The 17,587-nt window shown below is 34.4% G+C and overlaps 2 protein-coding genes across 2 annotated transcripts; one reads left to right on the plus strand and one right to left on the minus strand.

The window, feature by feature from the left end:
- Nucleotides 1–309: 309 nt before the first annotated feature.
- On the minus strand, nt 310–5,199 carry spaw (southpaw). The gene is made up of 3 exons (XM_073841409.1): nt 4,923–5,199; nt 1,178–1,962; nt 310–462 (listed from the first exon to the last, which is right to left on the minus strand). The coding sequence occupies exons 1-3, from the start codon at nt 5,197–5,199 to the stop codon at nt 310–312; spliced, it is 1,215 nt and encodes a 404-aa protein (XP_073697510.1).
- A 2,574-nt stretch (nt 5,200–7,773) lies between these two features.
- sftpbb (surfactant protein Bb) lies at nt 7,774–17,455 on the plus strand. The gene is made up of 8 exons (XM_073839439.1): nt 7,774–7,960; nt 8,159–8,196; nt 10,982–11,056; nt 11,345–11,461; nt 11,622–11,759; nt 16,422–16,502; nt 16,633–16,816; nt 16,966–17,455. Coding segments are annotated over exons 1-8 (690 nt in total). The 5' UTR covers nt 7,774–7,905; the 3' UTR covers nt 16,968–17,455.
- Nucleotides 17,456–17,587: the final 132 nt, after the last annotated feature.

The following is a 17,587-nucleotide window of genomic DNA, read 5'->3' on the forward strand; positions in this document are numbered from 1 at the left end:
TTTCATATAAAAATGTATCAAGCCTGCTGATAAGATCATAAAAAAACACATTTCACAATGCACATCACAATGCATTATACACACAGCCTATGTACATTAAGTAAAAATATACACTCTTTTAAAAAAAAAATCCCAAATACAAAATATTTACATTTCTTTTAAATATTAAATATTTGCATACTTTCCGCAGCTTTTCAGTGGTTTCGTTTGTAATTCTCTAAAATCATGTGCTTTCGTTCAAAAACAGAATTATGGAACGTTTTTAAACCTTTTAAGCGTTATCAGACTATGAGAACACAGCAACACACTTCACTGACAGCCGCACTCCTCCACAATCATGTCCTCATGGTGGCGCATGACCACACCATCGCCTTCATAGTAAAGCATGGAGAGCGCGCTGAGGCGCGTCGGCACACAGGACGGACAGGTGACGCGCTCTGGATGGTAAAGCTTCAACAAACTCTGGAAAGAGAAAGCAAGCACGTTATATCACCACATATAGTAGCACTAAAAGCCATTAAACACTTTAATTCTAGATATTGTTGGTCTATTAAAAAAATACAAATCAAATAAAAAAGAGAGAGAGAGCTATGTTGCACATAAAATATGCATTGCATTATATTAGGTGGCCTTAACTACTATGTACTTTCATTTAAATTAATCATTTGGTAGAATGTACTTATTGTGTACATACATGCTTTTACATTGTACTTATATATTTTTAAAACCTATATGTAATTAATTTTCTGTAATTACCACTGTTAAACCCTTATACCCTGTTAAACCTACCCATATCCCACCTTAATAGAAGCAAAAGTGTTTTGCAATGCAACATGACCACATTAAGTACATTGCACTTATTTTTTTGATGTAAGTATATAAAAGTTAAGGCCACCTACACTGTAAAAAGTTTTCACCAGTTTCAACTTAAAAACTTAAGTTTAGCAGCGGTCTTAAGATTTTAAGTTAAATCAATTTAAGCCATTTAAATTTACAAGTTATATCAACTCATTTTTATTGTAATAAGTTAAAATGACTTGTAGTTTTAAGCTGATTTAACTTAAAAACTAAGATTTTTAAGTTGAATCTGGTGAAAACTTTTTACAGTGAAAGTGGGACCGAAAAAAATTTACTATTAAAACAAAACAGTAATTTTCTATTCATTTATTTTTCTCACCTGCATATAGGCGTGGTTTGTTGGGTTGAAAGACTCATCCAGCGGACTTGGACATTCGCCTTCGCAGCGGTAAGCATTATAGCGCTTTGGATGCACGATCCATTCATCCCATCCAATCTGATCAAAATCCACCCACATATCGACTCGCCGACAAAGCGATCCTTGTTGTTGCTCTAGAGGTGCTACCATTCCAGTGGCGTTTCTATCATCTGTTGCGCGCATCCTTTCGACCCGGTTTCTTTTGTGGCGTCGACCTTGAGCTACACCTGGTGCCTGGTTGAGGATGACATATTTGGAGTGGGCCACTGTACTGATCAAGCTGGAAGTACGCTGCTGGCCACTGTGGGAAAAGTTGTTTTTGTAAAAAACTACAATCATAACTCGTTCTGCAGTGGGATGCTGGATTTTTCTGTGCCAGCTATTTGCAACCAGTTCAGGTAAGTCTTCTCCGCTTCCGGTGTCCTCTCCATCCGGGACATGCTCAGGTGTCTCCGCTCCCTGACTCAGCCAGTGCTCGAGTAGATCTGTAACGTTGAAAACTCTCCAGGCTGCTGGAGTGCCTGGCACTGACTTGATGCTGCCTATAAAAAGGCGCTTTTGGCGACAAAACACCGAGTTTGACTCACAATCTTGTTTACGCAAGTGGAAGATGTCCACAATAACGCGACTGGATGCTGAAAACGCTGGCAGACGGATGCGGAGCTCCGACATTTGAATGCTGTCACTCGCTGAGAGGGAAGACATGTCAAACGTCATGGTCCATCGCTCACCAATTTGATGACAGTCTGGAAAATAAATAGAAAATGTTTGTATCACTTTTTGCTAATGGTGTATTCACACAAATGATGACTTCTTGCATTCAAAGGTTGACGACGTGCAAACAAATGCTCCAAACTATTTTAAGAATTGACTTCTTAGAAAAATAGCAAGTAGGAAACATTGAAAATATTTTTTAATCAGTTGAATGAAGGTTAGTCAGATTTTCATCATTAACAAAATTAAATTATATAATAAATGATATTTTCATAAATAAGGCCTGAATGTAGAATGTTTTTAGTGCCCTCAAATCGATTAATCGTGAATAATTGCATTAAAAAATGTGATTAAAAAAAATAGAAAGAAAGTTTTTCATTAGCAAAATTAAATTATATAATAAATGATATTTTCATAAATAAGGCCTGAATGTAGAATGTTTTTAGTGCCCTCAAATCAATTAATCGTGATTAACTGCATCCAAAATGATGCAATTAATCATGGCCAAAATTATTAGAACAAATGCTCCGAACTATTTTTATTTAATTGACTTCTTAGAAATGTATCAAGTAGGAAACATTGAAAATATTTTTTAATCAGTTGAATGAAGGTTAGTCCAATTTTCATTATTAACAAAATTAAATAATATGATAAATTATATTTTCATAAATAATGCCTAAATGTACAATGTTTTTAGTGGTGTCAAATCGATCAATCAAAAAATCTAAAAAAAATGGTTTTCCAGTGAGATTTTTGTTTGCACAAGGAGCAACAGCCAGTGTTCCACACAGAGATCTGATCTCATCTTCATCAGTTCGTCTGGAATGACATGAAAAATCAGAACAAACTGAATCCAGAACGGTGGCAATGTCTCCAAGACGCTTCAAGAAACCTACCTGCAAAGCTACAGTACTGTTAAAAGATTTAGGCACTTGTGTAAAAATGCTGTAAAATGAGGATGCTGTCAAAAATAATTTCATAAGATTTTCTTTATCAGTTAACTTCTATTAACTAAATGAAATAAATATTTGGTGTGTGCATCCTTTGTGTTTAAAGCAGATTTTGCCCTATAGGTAAATTTGCACACAATTTTTCCAGGCAGTTTTGCAGGCCTCTTGAAGCATCTTGGAGACATTGCCACAGTTCTTCTGGATTTATAGTCTGTCTCAGTTGTTTCTTGTTTCAGACAGACTGGATGACGAAGAGATCAGGGGCCTCATTTATAAAGACTTGCGTAGAAACCATCCTTGATTTTATCTAAGAACTTTTCTGATTTGATCGTAAGAGCGATTCAGAGAAAACGAACGTACCACGAAATCCATGCGTACGCCAGTCATTCGGTTATAAATCACAAATGATCGTGGAATTGTGTGCAGCTGAATGTTCCGCCGTCGAAACGCCCCTGCTTAATTAATTAACATATAAAATGAGCTCATACCTAAAGCAAAAACTCTGTGACAATGGCAAGAAAAAAGGAGCGCAAGAAATCAAATTATAGTGAGGCTGAACTATCTGCAATACCAGGCATTACCACAAGGAAACGGTCGTACGCCAAAAAGACGGTTTCTATAAATCTGTATTTTGACGTGGATTTGATCGTACAAACACTCTAAGATCAAATCAGTGCGTAAGAAAGTTTTATAAATGAGGCCCCAGATCTCTGTGTTGTCAGACTTTGCAAATAAGAATCTTACTGGATTATTTCAATTAATGGCACAATCATTAGAAATGTAAACTGATATTTCTGACACACTACAGCAAAAGATAGAAATAACTGACTTAAAACCATTTTTTAGCTGGTGAAAATAGTGTTCTGGTAATGTTCTGTAAATATTTCTTTATTATATACATGTACATTTATGTCTTTGTACATATAGATATACACAGCACACACATGTACAGTACATAAACAAAAACTTTTATTTTAGATGCGATTAATCGCGATTATTCAATTTGGCAGCACAATTTTCGATTTTTTTTTTTAATTATTGTGACTTATTTTCAGCATAACTAAACATGTTCTACCTTTTCTCAATGACTGTAATTCGTAATAGGCTAATGTTTTACTTTTCCCATTATTTTTTGATTATTAAAATAAAAAACATCATCAATTAAAATCGGTAGTGAAATGTAGTCAGATTATTTTCAACAACAGGCAGCAGGTTCTGTCAGCGCGGAGCGGCCAAATGTCAGCACACTGTCAGGACAAGAGCTGCTTGACAAGAGATGTGTATTGAACCTCGCGTTCTAACAGACGTCTGAAGGGCTAATACACACACCCGTGTACATAAAACAGCCAGCTCTTTAAAGTTGAATAAGCATTGTGACACTACTGAGTTGTAAAAGCTGAGGGTCAGATAGCTGGAGAGCGACGGGCCTGATAATGAGCCCACAAGTTCCCCAGATGCTGAGGCGTTCCTCTTCTATAAAACGCATGTGCTTTTATTGAATAAATCTGTTAAGGTATGCAGCGTGCTACTTACTAAAACAAACAAACAAACAACCAACCAAAAAATCTTGCTTGCTTTGTATTCAGACCAATACTCTTTGCAAATTACAAAACTGCTTAGCACAGTTAAGGATGCAATGGTACTTTGATATGGTACTTGACAGAATACAATGCAATGCAAATCGCTTTAGATTAACGCGTCCGCCAAATGCATAAATTTAATGAAACATAAAATATGATGATTAATTATTAGCCATTTTATGCACTAATAAATGCATAGCATTTAATCGTAGGCTGCTTCCAAGAGTCACCAAATGTCCAAATGACAAGGTTGCGCACTGTAACAAGTGGCAACCTGATGTCCCATTAAGTGTCAAATCGGTAGAAATCGAGGTATGTGGCTAAATTGGTTAAGTGGCAGGCCAATTTAGATTTTATCATTTAATTTTCAGCGTGCACCGTACGTTTCTCCATCGCTTTGACATTTGACATGCAGAAATAATTTAGGCAGGTTAAAGCAAATAGCAATAGTGCGTGTTTTACCTTGTGCAATCAGGCTTAAGACGAAGTCAGACTGATGAAGAGTTGGGTTGTCTTCACTGGCTGGGGTAGTTGTCATCTTTCCGCTGAAGTCTCTGTATAACTGCATCATGTAGAGTGGGTACCTGTGATACGACTGGAGGCTGAGGTCAGAATATGGACCTAAGAAGGCTTTACGATGCTCTCCCATGAGTGCGCCGTGATTATCGATCTTTACGCATCCAGCGCGCAACAGTGAACCCATCAAGACGGCGAACAATATGATTGGCTGAGTTCCCATTGCTAATCGATGAAGTTTTCAATTGTGAACTGATCTAACGCGTCTGATTCCTTCTCCTGGCTCGTCTGAGGTCCGAGTGATCGCGGTGGCCGAGCTGTGGACAGTGCTTTTAAAGTGTGCAGCTGGCCCCTGATGACCCCTGTCATCTTGTAGTCTCCGCGGAATCCCTCTGATCCGTGAGGCACATCAGAGGAGAGCAGAGCTGTCAAGTTCACTGCTTCTGGAAACTGTGCAGGCTTTTATTTGCGGGAGGCGCGACACTCTTGTGCTCTAATGTGCCAGCCACATCCTTTGATTTTGGGCCACCCAAAGTTAAACTAAATCTAGTTCATTTCATATGAATGCAGTACAGTTGTTTTAAGACTATTATTACTTTGCAAATTTTTTCTTTCTTTTTTAGCGGCTAATAGGCCTTTAAAATCAAATTAGGTATTTTTTATATTTTAATTGCCTATGCCACACACAAGAAGCTGTTATTCTGTAAAATCTAAATAATATATTATTGATTTATTGATTTATTATTATTGATTTTTCTTTTATGCCAAAATCATTACATCAAGAAAATATAAATGTAAATATATCCAAACAAATTTTTTGATTAATAATATGCATTGCTAAGAACTTCATTCGAGGTGATTTTCTCAATATTTCTCAAAAGCGTGAACATTCGGCATTCCCATGGTGATTGAAAAATGACAATTTGCATGTAATTTGTAGTAAAATGCAGATAAAATAAACATTCTGTGTGGATAAGTTCTAAAGTTTACACTGTTAATAAACTGAGAATGCCACTACTATCCCATAGCCTACATTTGTCTTTATTTTATAACCCTTACGAAAATTAACCATAGTTTTATTTCAGTAAAAATGTAGTAACAATGTTTTTTTGCCGCATTGATTACTATTTGTATAACCATAGTTTTGCTACAAATACTATGGTTAAACTATGGTTAGTGTAGCAAGACCATGGTTAATTCACTGCAAAAAAATATTTTCCTATTGTTTCCAGCCAAATATAAAAAAATTCTTAAATCAAGAAGGATTTTCTAGACGAGTAAAAATATTCTCAATATTTTTTTTTTTTTCACCCTCAGATTCCAGATTTTCATATAGTTGTATCTCAACCAAATATTGTCCTATCCTAACAAACCATACATCAATTCAAAGCTTATTTATTCACAAAAATTTACCCTTATGACTGCTTTTGTGGTCCAGGGTTACATATTAGAATTAATTTATTGTTAAATCCTATTGTTAAACAAGTGTTCTGTATGATATGATGTGTGTGTGATAATAATCTATTTCTTTTAGCTTATCCAATATACACAGACATGTTTAAACCAGCAATAGTGTTGTAAAATAAAATTCAAATCTTTCACTTCTAGAAAATAATTAGTAAATCCACATCAGTGAGGAGGTTAAACTTACAGCTCTGCAATGAATATTATTTAGTTTTTGTGTTCATGTTTGATATTTCTTTACTCTTTCCGATTTTTTTTTTTTTTATTTTATTTTTTTGTGGTTTGTTTGAAAGAAAATTAAGTATGTTTACTACTGAATAAAAAGACGATGAAATTGCTGTGTGAAGCTTGTGGACACTGAGGACACCTTCCCTATAGGCCTATTTGATTTTCTTGATGCTGCAATGCACCAATCTATGTTTTTAGGATGATTAAAAAGTTAAACATTTATGCATTTTTGGCAGCATATTGTAATGTTTCACAATAAATGTAAATGGCATAAAAAAAACTTGTTTTTTTGCACAATATGTAAACATCTGTTATGTGAAATACCCTATTCAGGAGAGAACAGAATTAAAATACATGGAATGTATATGATCTCCTCCTATTTTGTTAAAAATACTAACATATTCGCAGATTCTACAGGGGTATGTAAACTTTTGAGTGGAAGTGTGCAGATTCTGAAACAGAGTCGGCCAAAATCACACTGCAAAAAATGCTTTTCTTACTTAGATCTTGTTTCCAGACAAAATATCTGAAAACTCTTAAATCAAGATGGATTTTCTAGACAAGTAAAAATTATTTTCTTGTTTTCTAAAAAAAAAACAAGCCACGATTAAGTGATTTTTTGCTTAGAATAAACAAAATAATCTGCCAATGGGGTAAGAAAAATAATCTTATTTCAAACAGAATGAAGATTATTTTAAACACACTTAATTTTGACTTGTTTTTTTCTGAAAACAAGACAATAATTTTTACTCGTCTTGAAAATCCTTCTTGATTTAAGAATTTTTAGATATTTTGGCTGGAAACAAGACAAAAAATCTTAGTAAGAAAAGCATTTTTTGTGGTGCACACATTAGATACACACTTCATTATTGTTGTTCAATACGCTTCCATGTGCCGATACTCAAGCAAAGAATCAAGTCTTTTGGAGGAAACGTAAGTGTTATTTCCTTAAAATAAAGCTACCTCCATTAACCCTTTCACCCGTTCACGTCTCCGCTGATAAAAAAAAACAAAACATAACCTATGACTAACTCGCCTTCCAAAGCCAATGAAATCTATGTTTATGCGAACAGACCTACCTGTTCTTGTGACGAATCAGGAAGACTGTCGCTGGCTTGTGATTAATCTCGCTACTTCCTCCTCTTCAAAATACTGTAAAACATTTAGACACAGAGCGTTCAGGTTTGTTGTTTCATTGACAGCAGTGCAGGAGCACTTCTCACTCCAGAACAGCATCATGCAGGTTGCCATCGTCGCTTTTTTTCTCTTCACTGCTTCTACCCTGACCTCAGGTAAGAGAGTTTAAATGTGTAGTAAAGCTAGACAGGTTATATGCGTGTTTATAAACTGTAACACGAATAATTAACACGCTTAATATTACTAAAAGAGAATAAGTTAGGAGTTGAATTAAGATTTTCGAGTTAAGTAGACTCCATGCAATTCCATTTTATTCATAAAGCAATACCTCACATGTTCTGTCTTGTCTATAGGATGGGCAAGAAGTGCAGACCATCGAACATCCAGTATGGTGAGTGACCAATCTGATTCAAAAATTACAATTTGCATGTCATTTGTAGTGAAATTCAAATGAAAATAAATATAATGTGTGTTAATACTGTTAATAAACTGAGAATGCTACTACTACCCCATAGCCTACATTTTCTTCATTTTATAAGCCTTACGAAAATTAACCGTGTAGTAACCATGTTTTTCTGGCCCATTGATATTTGTATAACAATAGTTTTGCTACAAATACCATGGTTAACTATGGTTAGTATAGTGAGACCATGGTTACCTCGCTGCAAAAAAAAAAAAAATGATTTTCTTACTTAGACTTTTTGTCTTGTTTCCAGCCAAAATATCAAAAAATTCTTAAATCCGGAAGGATTTTCTAGTATATAAAGGACAAAATATAAATGAGAATTACACTCTTAAAAATAAAGGTTCCAAAAGGATGTTTTTGCAGTGATGCCGTAGAAGAACCATTTTTGGTTCTCCAAAGAACCTCTCAGTGAACGGTTCGTAAAAAGAACCATTTTGAAGAAATCTGAAGAACCTTTTTCAAATATAAAGAAAATTGAATGCATTTGAACACTGCAAAAAATGCTTTTCTTACTTCATTTTTTTTTGTTTCCAGCCAAAATATCTCAAAATTATTAAATCAAGAAGGATTTTCTAGACAAGTAAAATTATTATTTTTTATATTTTAGAAAAAAAAGCAAGTCACAATTAAGTGAGTTTTTGCTTAGAATTAGCAAAATAATCTGCCAATGGAGTAAGCAAAAAAAATCTTATTTCAAACAGAAAACAAGATTATTTTTCTTAGCCCATTGGCAGATTGTTTAGTTTGTTTCAAGCAAAAACACACTTCATTTTGAGTAGTTTTTTCTGAAAACAAAGTAATTTTTACTCGTCTAGAAAATCCTTCCTGATTTAAGAATTTTGAGATATTTTGGCTGGAAACAAAAAAAAAATGAAGTAAGAAAAGCATTTTTTGCAGTGTTCAAATGCATTCAATTTTCTTTATATTTGAAAAAGGTTCTTCAGATTTCTTCAAAATGGTTCTTTTTACGAACGGTTCACTGAGAGGTTCTTTGGAGAACCAAAAATGGTTCTTCTACGGCATCACTGCAAAAACATCCTTTTGGAACCTTTATTTTTAAGAGTGTAATTCTCATTTATATTTTGTCCTTTATATACTAGAAAATCCTTCCTGAGAATTTTTAGATATTTTGGCTGAAAACGAGATAAAAAAATCGAAGTAAGAAAAGCATTATTTGCAGTGTTGTGGTTACCATGGTTTAACTATAGTAACCATGTTATTATGTTTTGGTTTTATTTGTAGCAAAACCATGGTTAATTTTCCTAAGGGAAACTACTGTCATGCCAGCACACACCGTGTCTATGTTACTTTATATTGAATAGAAGAAGTAGAAACATGCATGCTTTTATCAACTCAAGCATGTGTTGCTGCTGATGATACATGAGGCAACTTTTTGAGCAATGTTGCATTGCAACTTTCCAGAATGTCTAAAGAGTATCTGGATCTAAGAAGTATCCAGACGGAAATTTGTTACCAATTCTCAGTGGGAAAGTACCCAAGCAACATTGCTCAAAAATAGCCTTAGCGTCAACTCTCTTTTTGACCAGTTTTCTTTTTGGGGTCAACTAGGTTAATGTTTGACTAAATTACACTTAATACTGTTTACCCCCCTTATGGATTTATCAAAGGTCCTATTTTATACTTAAACTTAACCACCACTAAATATATAAATATGTTTATTTGTTAACCTGCAAGTTGTTTCTGATCATTTGTTTACTATTTGCAAATATACTAACTTTATTTCTTATATTGCACAATAGCAATAAAGGTCTTGCATTGTCAGGCTCACGCATTATTCCTCACACAGGTGCACGCTTGATCTAAATATAACCTGAACAGTAACAAATAGATACGGAAAGCGTCATTTCAAAAATGAGTTTTATGTTCTGCTCCATTTGGATCATTAGAAGATAAATTATCACTATTGTTATATTTATTGAATACTATTTGTATAATGTAGGTTGCAGGCAATTGGCCTTCAAATAATAATAAGTCATATTATCCACATCTGTGAACTGTGAACCTTAAAAGCAGATCTGAAAAATGGTAATTTTTACACTTCCTTCTTTCTAGTGAAGATAGATTCTCTTTTACTTATGCATCCCTAAAAAGAGGTTGTGAAAGTTTGTGGTTTTATGTTAGAAACAGTATCACATTGCAGTCAAAACTATGCCTTTGTGCATTTAACTGTGCAGCCAACACTGCAAAAAATGCTTTTCTTACTTAGATTTTTTGTCTTGTTTCCAGCCAAAAATATCTAAAAATTCTTAAATCAAGGATGATTTCCTAGTCAAGTAAAAAAAAAAAAAAAAAATCTTTAGAAAAAAACAAGTCAAAATTAAGTGAGTTTTTGCTTAGAACAAGCTAAATAATCTGCCAATGGGGTAAGCAAAAAAAGTCTTATTTCAAATAGAAAACAAGATTATTTTTCTTACCCCATTGCAAGATTATTTAGCTTGTTTCAACCAAAACTGCACTTAATTTTGACTTGTTTTTTTCTGAAAAAAAGACAATCATTTTTACTTATCTAGAAAATCCTTCTTGATATTTTGGCTGGAAACAAGCTAAGTAAGAAAAGCATTTTTTACAGTGAATAAACTACGCACTGAAATGCACTTATATTTAAGATTTGATTAAGTCATCAAAGAGTCCACAGAACATAACTTTGATGACTAAGTCAACTTGATATTCCACTGTCCTAATCTTTTAGATGAACAGCACATGCACCGACTGCAAAAAGATTGTACAGCTGTTGACAGAAATGCTCTCCCATCAAGACTCACAGGTGAGATTGTGTTTCTATTGAAAGTAATAGTTTGAATTACATATTTTCATACCTAGTAAATACCACCTATACAAAACAATCTCATGGCAGTTCATATCTATTTTCTGTTTTAGAGAAGCGAAAATTGCAATTGCCTTATTTTCAAACCAAAAAGCTAGTTTCACTTTCTTACAGTTAAGCCATGGAAACTAGTTTATCTTGCTATAATAATTTGCTTTGTGTAGAAGCATCAACTAAGCCCTATATGAGTTGTTCATATATTGATCTTGAATTGTTCCCTTTTCACAGCATCTTGTTGAAAAAGCTCTGGACAAGTTTTGTTATGAACACCCTGTCATCCCTTTGTGTATGGATGGAGCGAAGACATACATACATTTGGTTATCAGACATTTCAGTGCATTTGCAGTGAGTACTTCCCAGTGCTATTCATAACCAACTTATCAACCCAGTCTAATTTGGACTGTCTGACTGTTCTTTCTTAAATCTAAATACTTAGAATATTTAAAAATGAGTAATATATATTCTTACATAAATAATACAACAGATGTTTTCGCCCTCATTGCAGAATCAAAATGGTGACATCTGCTCAATGTTGGGACTGTGTGGCAGCCAGTCTGAGAGAAAAGCACCATCCGAGCTCACTGTTGGCCTGAATGAGCAGGGTTTGCTCTATGCAAAACCTTCACAAGGAGCTAGTCAAGAGGTATGTGCTAGATAGGACATAAGATAAGCAACAGAAATTTAACCCTCTGGGGCCTGAGGTGTTTTGGGGCCCTGAAGAAGTTTTGACATGCCCTGACATTTGTGCTTTTTTCAGTATCTTAAAAACATATGAATGGTTAAAGTCAGATTTCATTGTAATCAGCACATATTGGGCTACAATAATATGCAAGCAACATTAATGTGCATGTTTGTGTTTTTGAGAAAACTATGTTTATGCGTGGTTATTGAAAATCTAAAGTTTTGAAGTCACTGAAATAAGGCCATGAAGCACATACAGGACATTTCTTTACAAGACTTTTGATAATTGGATGTCGTAGGCTAGAATTTTTTCAACCAAATGATGTGAAAATCATCTCGTTCACTCGTTCAGAGAAAACAATATATTGATTTAAATTTTATAAAACATGTTTTGTGATCGAAAGGGATTATTCATAGGTGTGGCAATGGCCCATGAATATTTAGCAATTCACACCTGAAAGACAAAAGGGCCCTCCCTAATGGCCCCATCAATGATTGACTTGACTATAGCAGGTAAGGAAACAATGTGAAAAGATTCAGAGAATGGTGTTTTAGATTATTTTTATTTTATTTACTATCACTGTATAAACAAAACATACATAATGAAGGTCAAAGACACATTATTGAGCTCCCTCATCTAACCACACAGATGTGCACAGACTTTGTGGCATTTCTGAAAACTTCTTCTGAATTCTGTTCAACAAATGAAACAATCTTACCTGCTATTTTGTGTGCCCTTAAAAAAATACAAAAAAAGTCAAAAACTTGTTTTACACTAGAATATCAGTGTAGTTGAACATCTCAAGTTTCTAGTGCTCTCAGAGGAAAACAGTTTGAAGGGACTCAAGGGAAAGAGGGCAGGATTCATCTTTTGAGCAGGTTTGAGATCACTACAAAAAACAAAACAAACCAAAAATCATATCAGGATCATCTGTCAGAATACAGTCTATACTCTAGCATTTGTACTAATGTAAAAAAAAGGACATGCAATATCTAAGAAACTAATAATTATCGTTTAGCACTATATTACTAATAAACGTGATGTAAACACATTCAGTGTAAGCACTCATATTACTTTTACACTATTATACAATAAAATAAATAAATAAAGTATGATTCTACATTCATAAAGATAACGTCATAAATGCATCTCACAGTCATAATCACATCGTTTTTCTAGAACATTATAAATATCCTGGCATCGTGAGAGATGCAATGCAATCAAACGTACTTCATAATGTTTCATTTGATAAAGTCAGGAATTTTAGTTTGGAATAAGTCTAACTAGTAAAATGTGTACATGTTTTGTCAAAGGAAATAACAGCGAAAGCTAGTAGGAAAATGAAAGTAAGACTTACTCATGTAAATGTCTCCTCCTGCTGGGTTTGCGTCGCATCGCGTCCTTCTTAGGGTTGAGGTAAATATAAGTCTTATTCCTCACAGCATATCTTCATTCAGTAACAAACTGTAACCAAGATGAACTTGAAGTCATGTTGCTTTGTTGCGGTGATGTGGGAGTTTCCTCGTGTACAGATACTCCGGTCCTTGCCGCGCCTGCAGCACATGGCTAATTTGCATGGCAAAAGATTTCGCGATAGTGGGCGCGGTCACATTAGAGATAATTAGTTGGAACTGGATAGACTAGACATCTCCTTTGTTTCATATTGATTAATTTGTCACAGATTATTTGTTTTTGATAAAACTTACTTCGTTTAAAAGCATAAATCTCAAGCTTTCAGTAGATACCACTTTTATGTTTGTGTGCTAAATATTCACCGTGTTTGACTGATATAAGTGACGCATTTCTAAAAGCAGTTCACGGAGACAGAGAAAACAGAAATCACCCTGTTTGTTTTCTTTATTCTAAATAAAAAAACACAACTTTCTGCTGTTCTTGTGAGTGTGCCCAAATAAAAGTACACGCTTTACAGTTTCCATTGATGTATATCTCTAATGTGTATGACTTCAACCGACAGAGCATTTTTAATGTCTTTTGCGCTGATCTTAAAAAAGTAGGTTGGTCACGCGGGCGTGACCGTCGGCCCCAGAGGGTTAAGTAGGGATGCACTGAATTATTCTCTTTCGGTGTTTGGCTGATTAAGCGAAAAGGCTGAATAAAGTATACTGAACAATGATGTGATGCGATCAAATAGAGGTGTGCACTGAAAGCATTTAAAACTGTCTGAGAAAGATGCAAAAATCATTCCAAGCACAGACAACGAGAGACTGTTTAGTGTCGCATCGCATGTCTTCCATGAGAAGAGAAAGAGCTGGTTGTTGCTGGTTACTGTATGCTGACTGAAATCACCAAATGGCCTTAAACCATTAGGAAATAAACTACAGAATGTTACGTTGTCTAATACATGCACAAACTGTATTTATTCTGACAGATTTTGAATCTGCGTGATGAGAATTATTCATAAATCTGCTGCTGTCAGCAAAAAGCAGTACTGAGGTCTTCTTGCGGGTTTCCGACAAAATAAAAGTCAACATTCATAAATGTTAGTATTGTATTTTTACTGTTGTTCTGTAAAATAAAATAGTAAAACAAAAATGATAAAAATCATTACAACAGCTCTATTAATACAGTTATTCTAACATTCTCCTTTGCTCAGCAAGGCTGCATTTATATGTACATTAAAAAACCTGATTCAAGAAGGGGGTCTTAAAAATGGCCAAAGAATATTATTTCACTAACTTATTACTTTTAAGTTAAATTGTGGTTTGTTGGTAGGCTATAATGTCTACTAGAATGTTAAAAATGTTCAGTGTTAAATAAATATTTTTAAATTGTTGTTTTCTAATAGATTTTTTCTTTGAAAAGCACGAAAAAACTGTAAAAAGCAAATATTGGCTATTTAATTTATGCAATGGTAAAAAATATTGGCAAAATACATAGGGGAAAAGCATGAAAAAACAGTGTGTAATTTTGTTCAGCTTCCGCAAAGAATTATGATTTCGGTGCATCCCTAATTTCAACATAATTAAAGGAGAAGTTCACTTCCAGAACAAAAATTTCATGTCTTTGTTCACATCCTAACCCTTTCTTCAGTCGTAAAGAAATTGTTTTTTGAAGCAAACATTTCAGGATTTTTCTCCATATAGTGGACTTCAATGGTGTCTATGAGTTTGAACTTCCAAAATACAGTTTAAATGCAGCTTCTCATCTAAGGACGCTTTAACCTCATATGCTCATCGTGTCTGGCTCTGTGTGAACTCTGTGTATTCCGGTTCAGTACAGTTAGGGTATGTCGAAAAACTCCCATCTCATTTTTTTTCTCCAACTTTAAAATCATCCTACATCGCTGCAGAAGTAAAATGTGTTTACAAAGTGAATGCACAAGGTAGGGTCAAACACCCTTTACAAAAAAAAAAAAAAGATAAAACAGTGATGTAGGGCTATTTTAAAGTTGGAGAAAATGAGATGGGAGTTTTTCGACATACCTTAACTGTCATGAACCGGAATACACAGAGTTCTCACAGAGCTAGACAAGATAAGCATTTGAAGTTAAAAAGTATATAAATTGTCCTTAGATAAGAAGCTGCATTTAAACAGTATTTTAGAATCTCAAACTTGCAGACTGTAGCTGCGTTTCTATTACCTGCATTGCGCAAAATGAAATTTCTAATTGAAAATATGCCTAATGGAAAAGCGTCAATTGCGCAAAAACTCCCATAATGCAAAACAGCAATGGAAACATTTTTTTTTCTTGCATTTACAGGTCACATTCGATTAATTGCAACTAAAATCCCACAAAAATCCGTTGCCATGACTTATCGAGAGAGGAAAAAATTTGGTTTTAGTTGCATAACATTGGTTAATGTAAACGGCGTCATTTTGCAATACTTTTTAATCGACATTTATAAAAATCGCCAAAGATTTGTGCAAATCTGTAATGGAAGTCCACTGTGGAGAAAATGAAATGTCTGCATCAAAAAGCCTTCTATTTCTTCACGAAAGAAAGACATAAACATCTTGGATGACAAGAGAGTGAGTAAATCATCTGTAAATATTTGTTCTGAAAGTGAACTTCTCCTTTAACTGTTTATTGTTTATGTAATGAATTATAAACGGCCCCTTCTGGCATTATGGTGTGTCATTCACCCCTTCATTTTATGACTACGCCCTTCCTGCGGTCAAAGACAGTGAAAGATCACTTTTTTGTGCTGAAAGATAAGCAGATGTGAGAAAATGTGTGAGAAAATATAAATGGCACAGTTCCTATTCTGTTTTAATTTGTGCTCTATATCACTGATATATCACCGTCAGCGATCTTAGTGGAAGGGCAGCATTTAATGAACTTGCAGTAAAAAAGTAACATATCAATACATACATTTTTGATTGTAATATTTGTATTGTGTGGTGCATGCAGTGCTGCAGTGACTCACATCAGGCCTAACAATGCCCTCACTCATTGACAATCATTTAATAATGGACTGGTAAATACTCAATAGACAGTTTTCACTGGAAAACAAATGGAATTGTACTTTCATGTTCATGCATTCAAAATAAAAACTAAAACTTTAAGATGCTATTAGTCATAAAAATACATTCTGCTCTGATATGCATTTCATGCACAACTCCGCATTGACTCTCAAGTTCTACCACTTCTTCGTTTCATAGGTTCAACTCAATCCCATCTGTAACTTCTGCATGTTCTTCATAAAAACAATAGAGAGCATGCTGCCAAAAGAGAGAACTGAAGTAAGACTGCTTCTGTTGGAAATCTGGTTCACCATTTAAAAAGTGTAAGATGTTAATAATTTAATTGACGAGCAAAAGCCTGACTATAAATTGCTTCTGGGTTTTTTCGTTTTGCTTGTCTGACTTGTAGGATGCTATAGTGAACCTTTTGGAGAAAATCTGTGACTATTTGCCTTCACAATATAAGGACACATGTAACAACTTTGTGGAAAAGTATGGAAAGCAGCTGATTGATCTGCTGTTGTCCTCCCTCCCTCCACATGCCATCTGCACTGCGCTGGGCCTGTGTCTCTTTGCAGAGACGCCACTGTTATGTGAGTAGCATGAACGACAGAAGCGCAACACAATGTTTTTATCACAAGCTTCATGATTTTCTAAAAATCATACGTTTTCATACAAATGAATACAAAACGAGAGAGAAACACGGAAGATTCTAACATGAGAAACTCTGTTTTCTCCACAGGAGGATTACCTTTGCAGAGGAACTAAATGAAAGTGATCAATCAAACAAGATCAGAAGAGCAACAACCTTTTTTTACTTTACTTGAAGCTTTTTATATGCACTTCCCCTAACCACACACAGAATTAAGAGGAATTTGAGACAATTGTGAAGACATTGGCTGTTCAATTTGTCTCAAAAGACATTAATATGTTTGTAAATGCGTTTGTACTTAACTTCTTCCTGTCAATAATGCTTTGTACCTGTATTTTCATATGCCAAACCTCACTGGGTAAACATCTAACACAAAACTAGTTAACTTAACATAGGAAATCCTAACACGGTGTGCATTTTGTGTAACATTTTATAAAATCATTACTTCTGCATTTTTGTTAAAATGATGTAAGAAATTATCTCAACAGATTGATATTTTAGAGAGTGACATTTCTGTTTTTGTCAACTCAAATTGAGACCTTTGACAATTATCTTTACTAATATACCTGAAAAACTTTAACGTGAGAATGTCATGTTTTTTGTTGAAAAACAACTAAGTCCTATTATTCATTTCACCAACAAACACATTTCTTCGCAACTCTAGAACAGACTGGACATCAAATGAATGTTCTACTTTAATTTTGAAGGCTTT

This window comes from Garra rufa, chromosome 5 (genome assembly GCF_049309525.1).
Source record: "Garra rufa chromosome 5, GarRuf1.0, whole genome shotgun sequence".
Classification (NCBI taxonomy): Eukaryota; Metazoa; Chordata; class Actinopteri; order Cypriniformes; family Cyprinidae; genus Garra; species Garra rufa.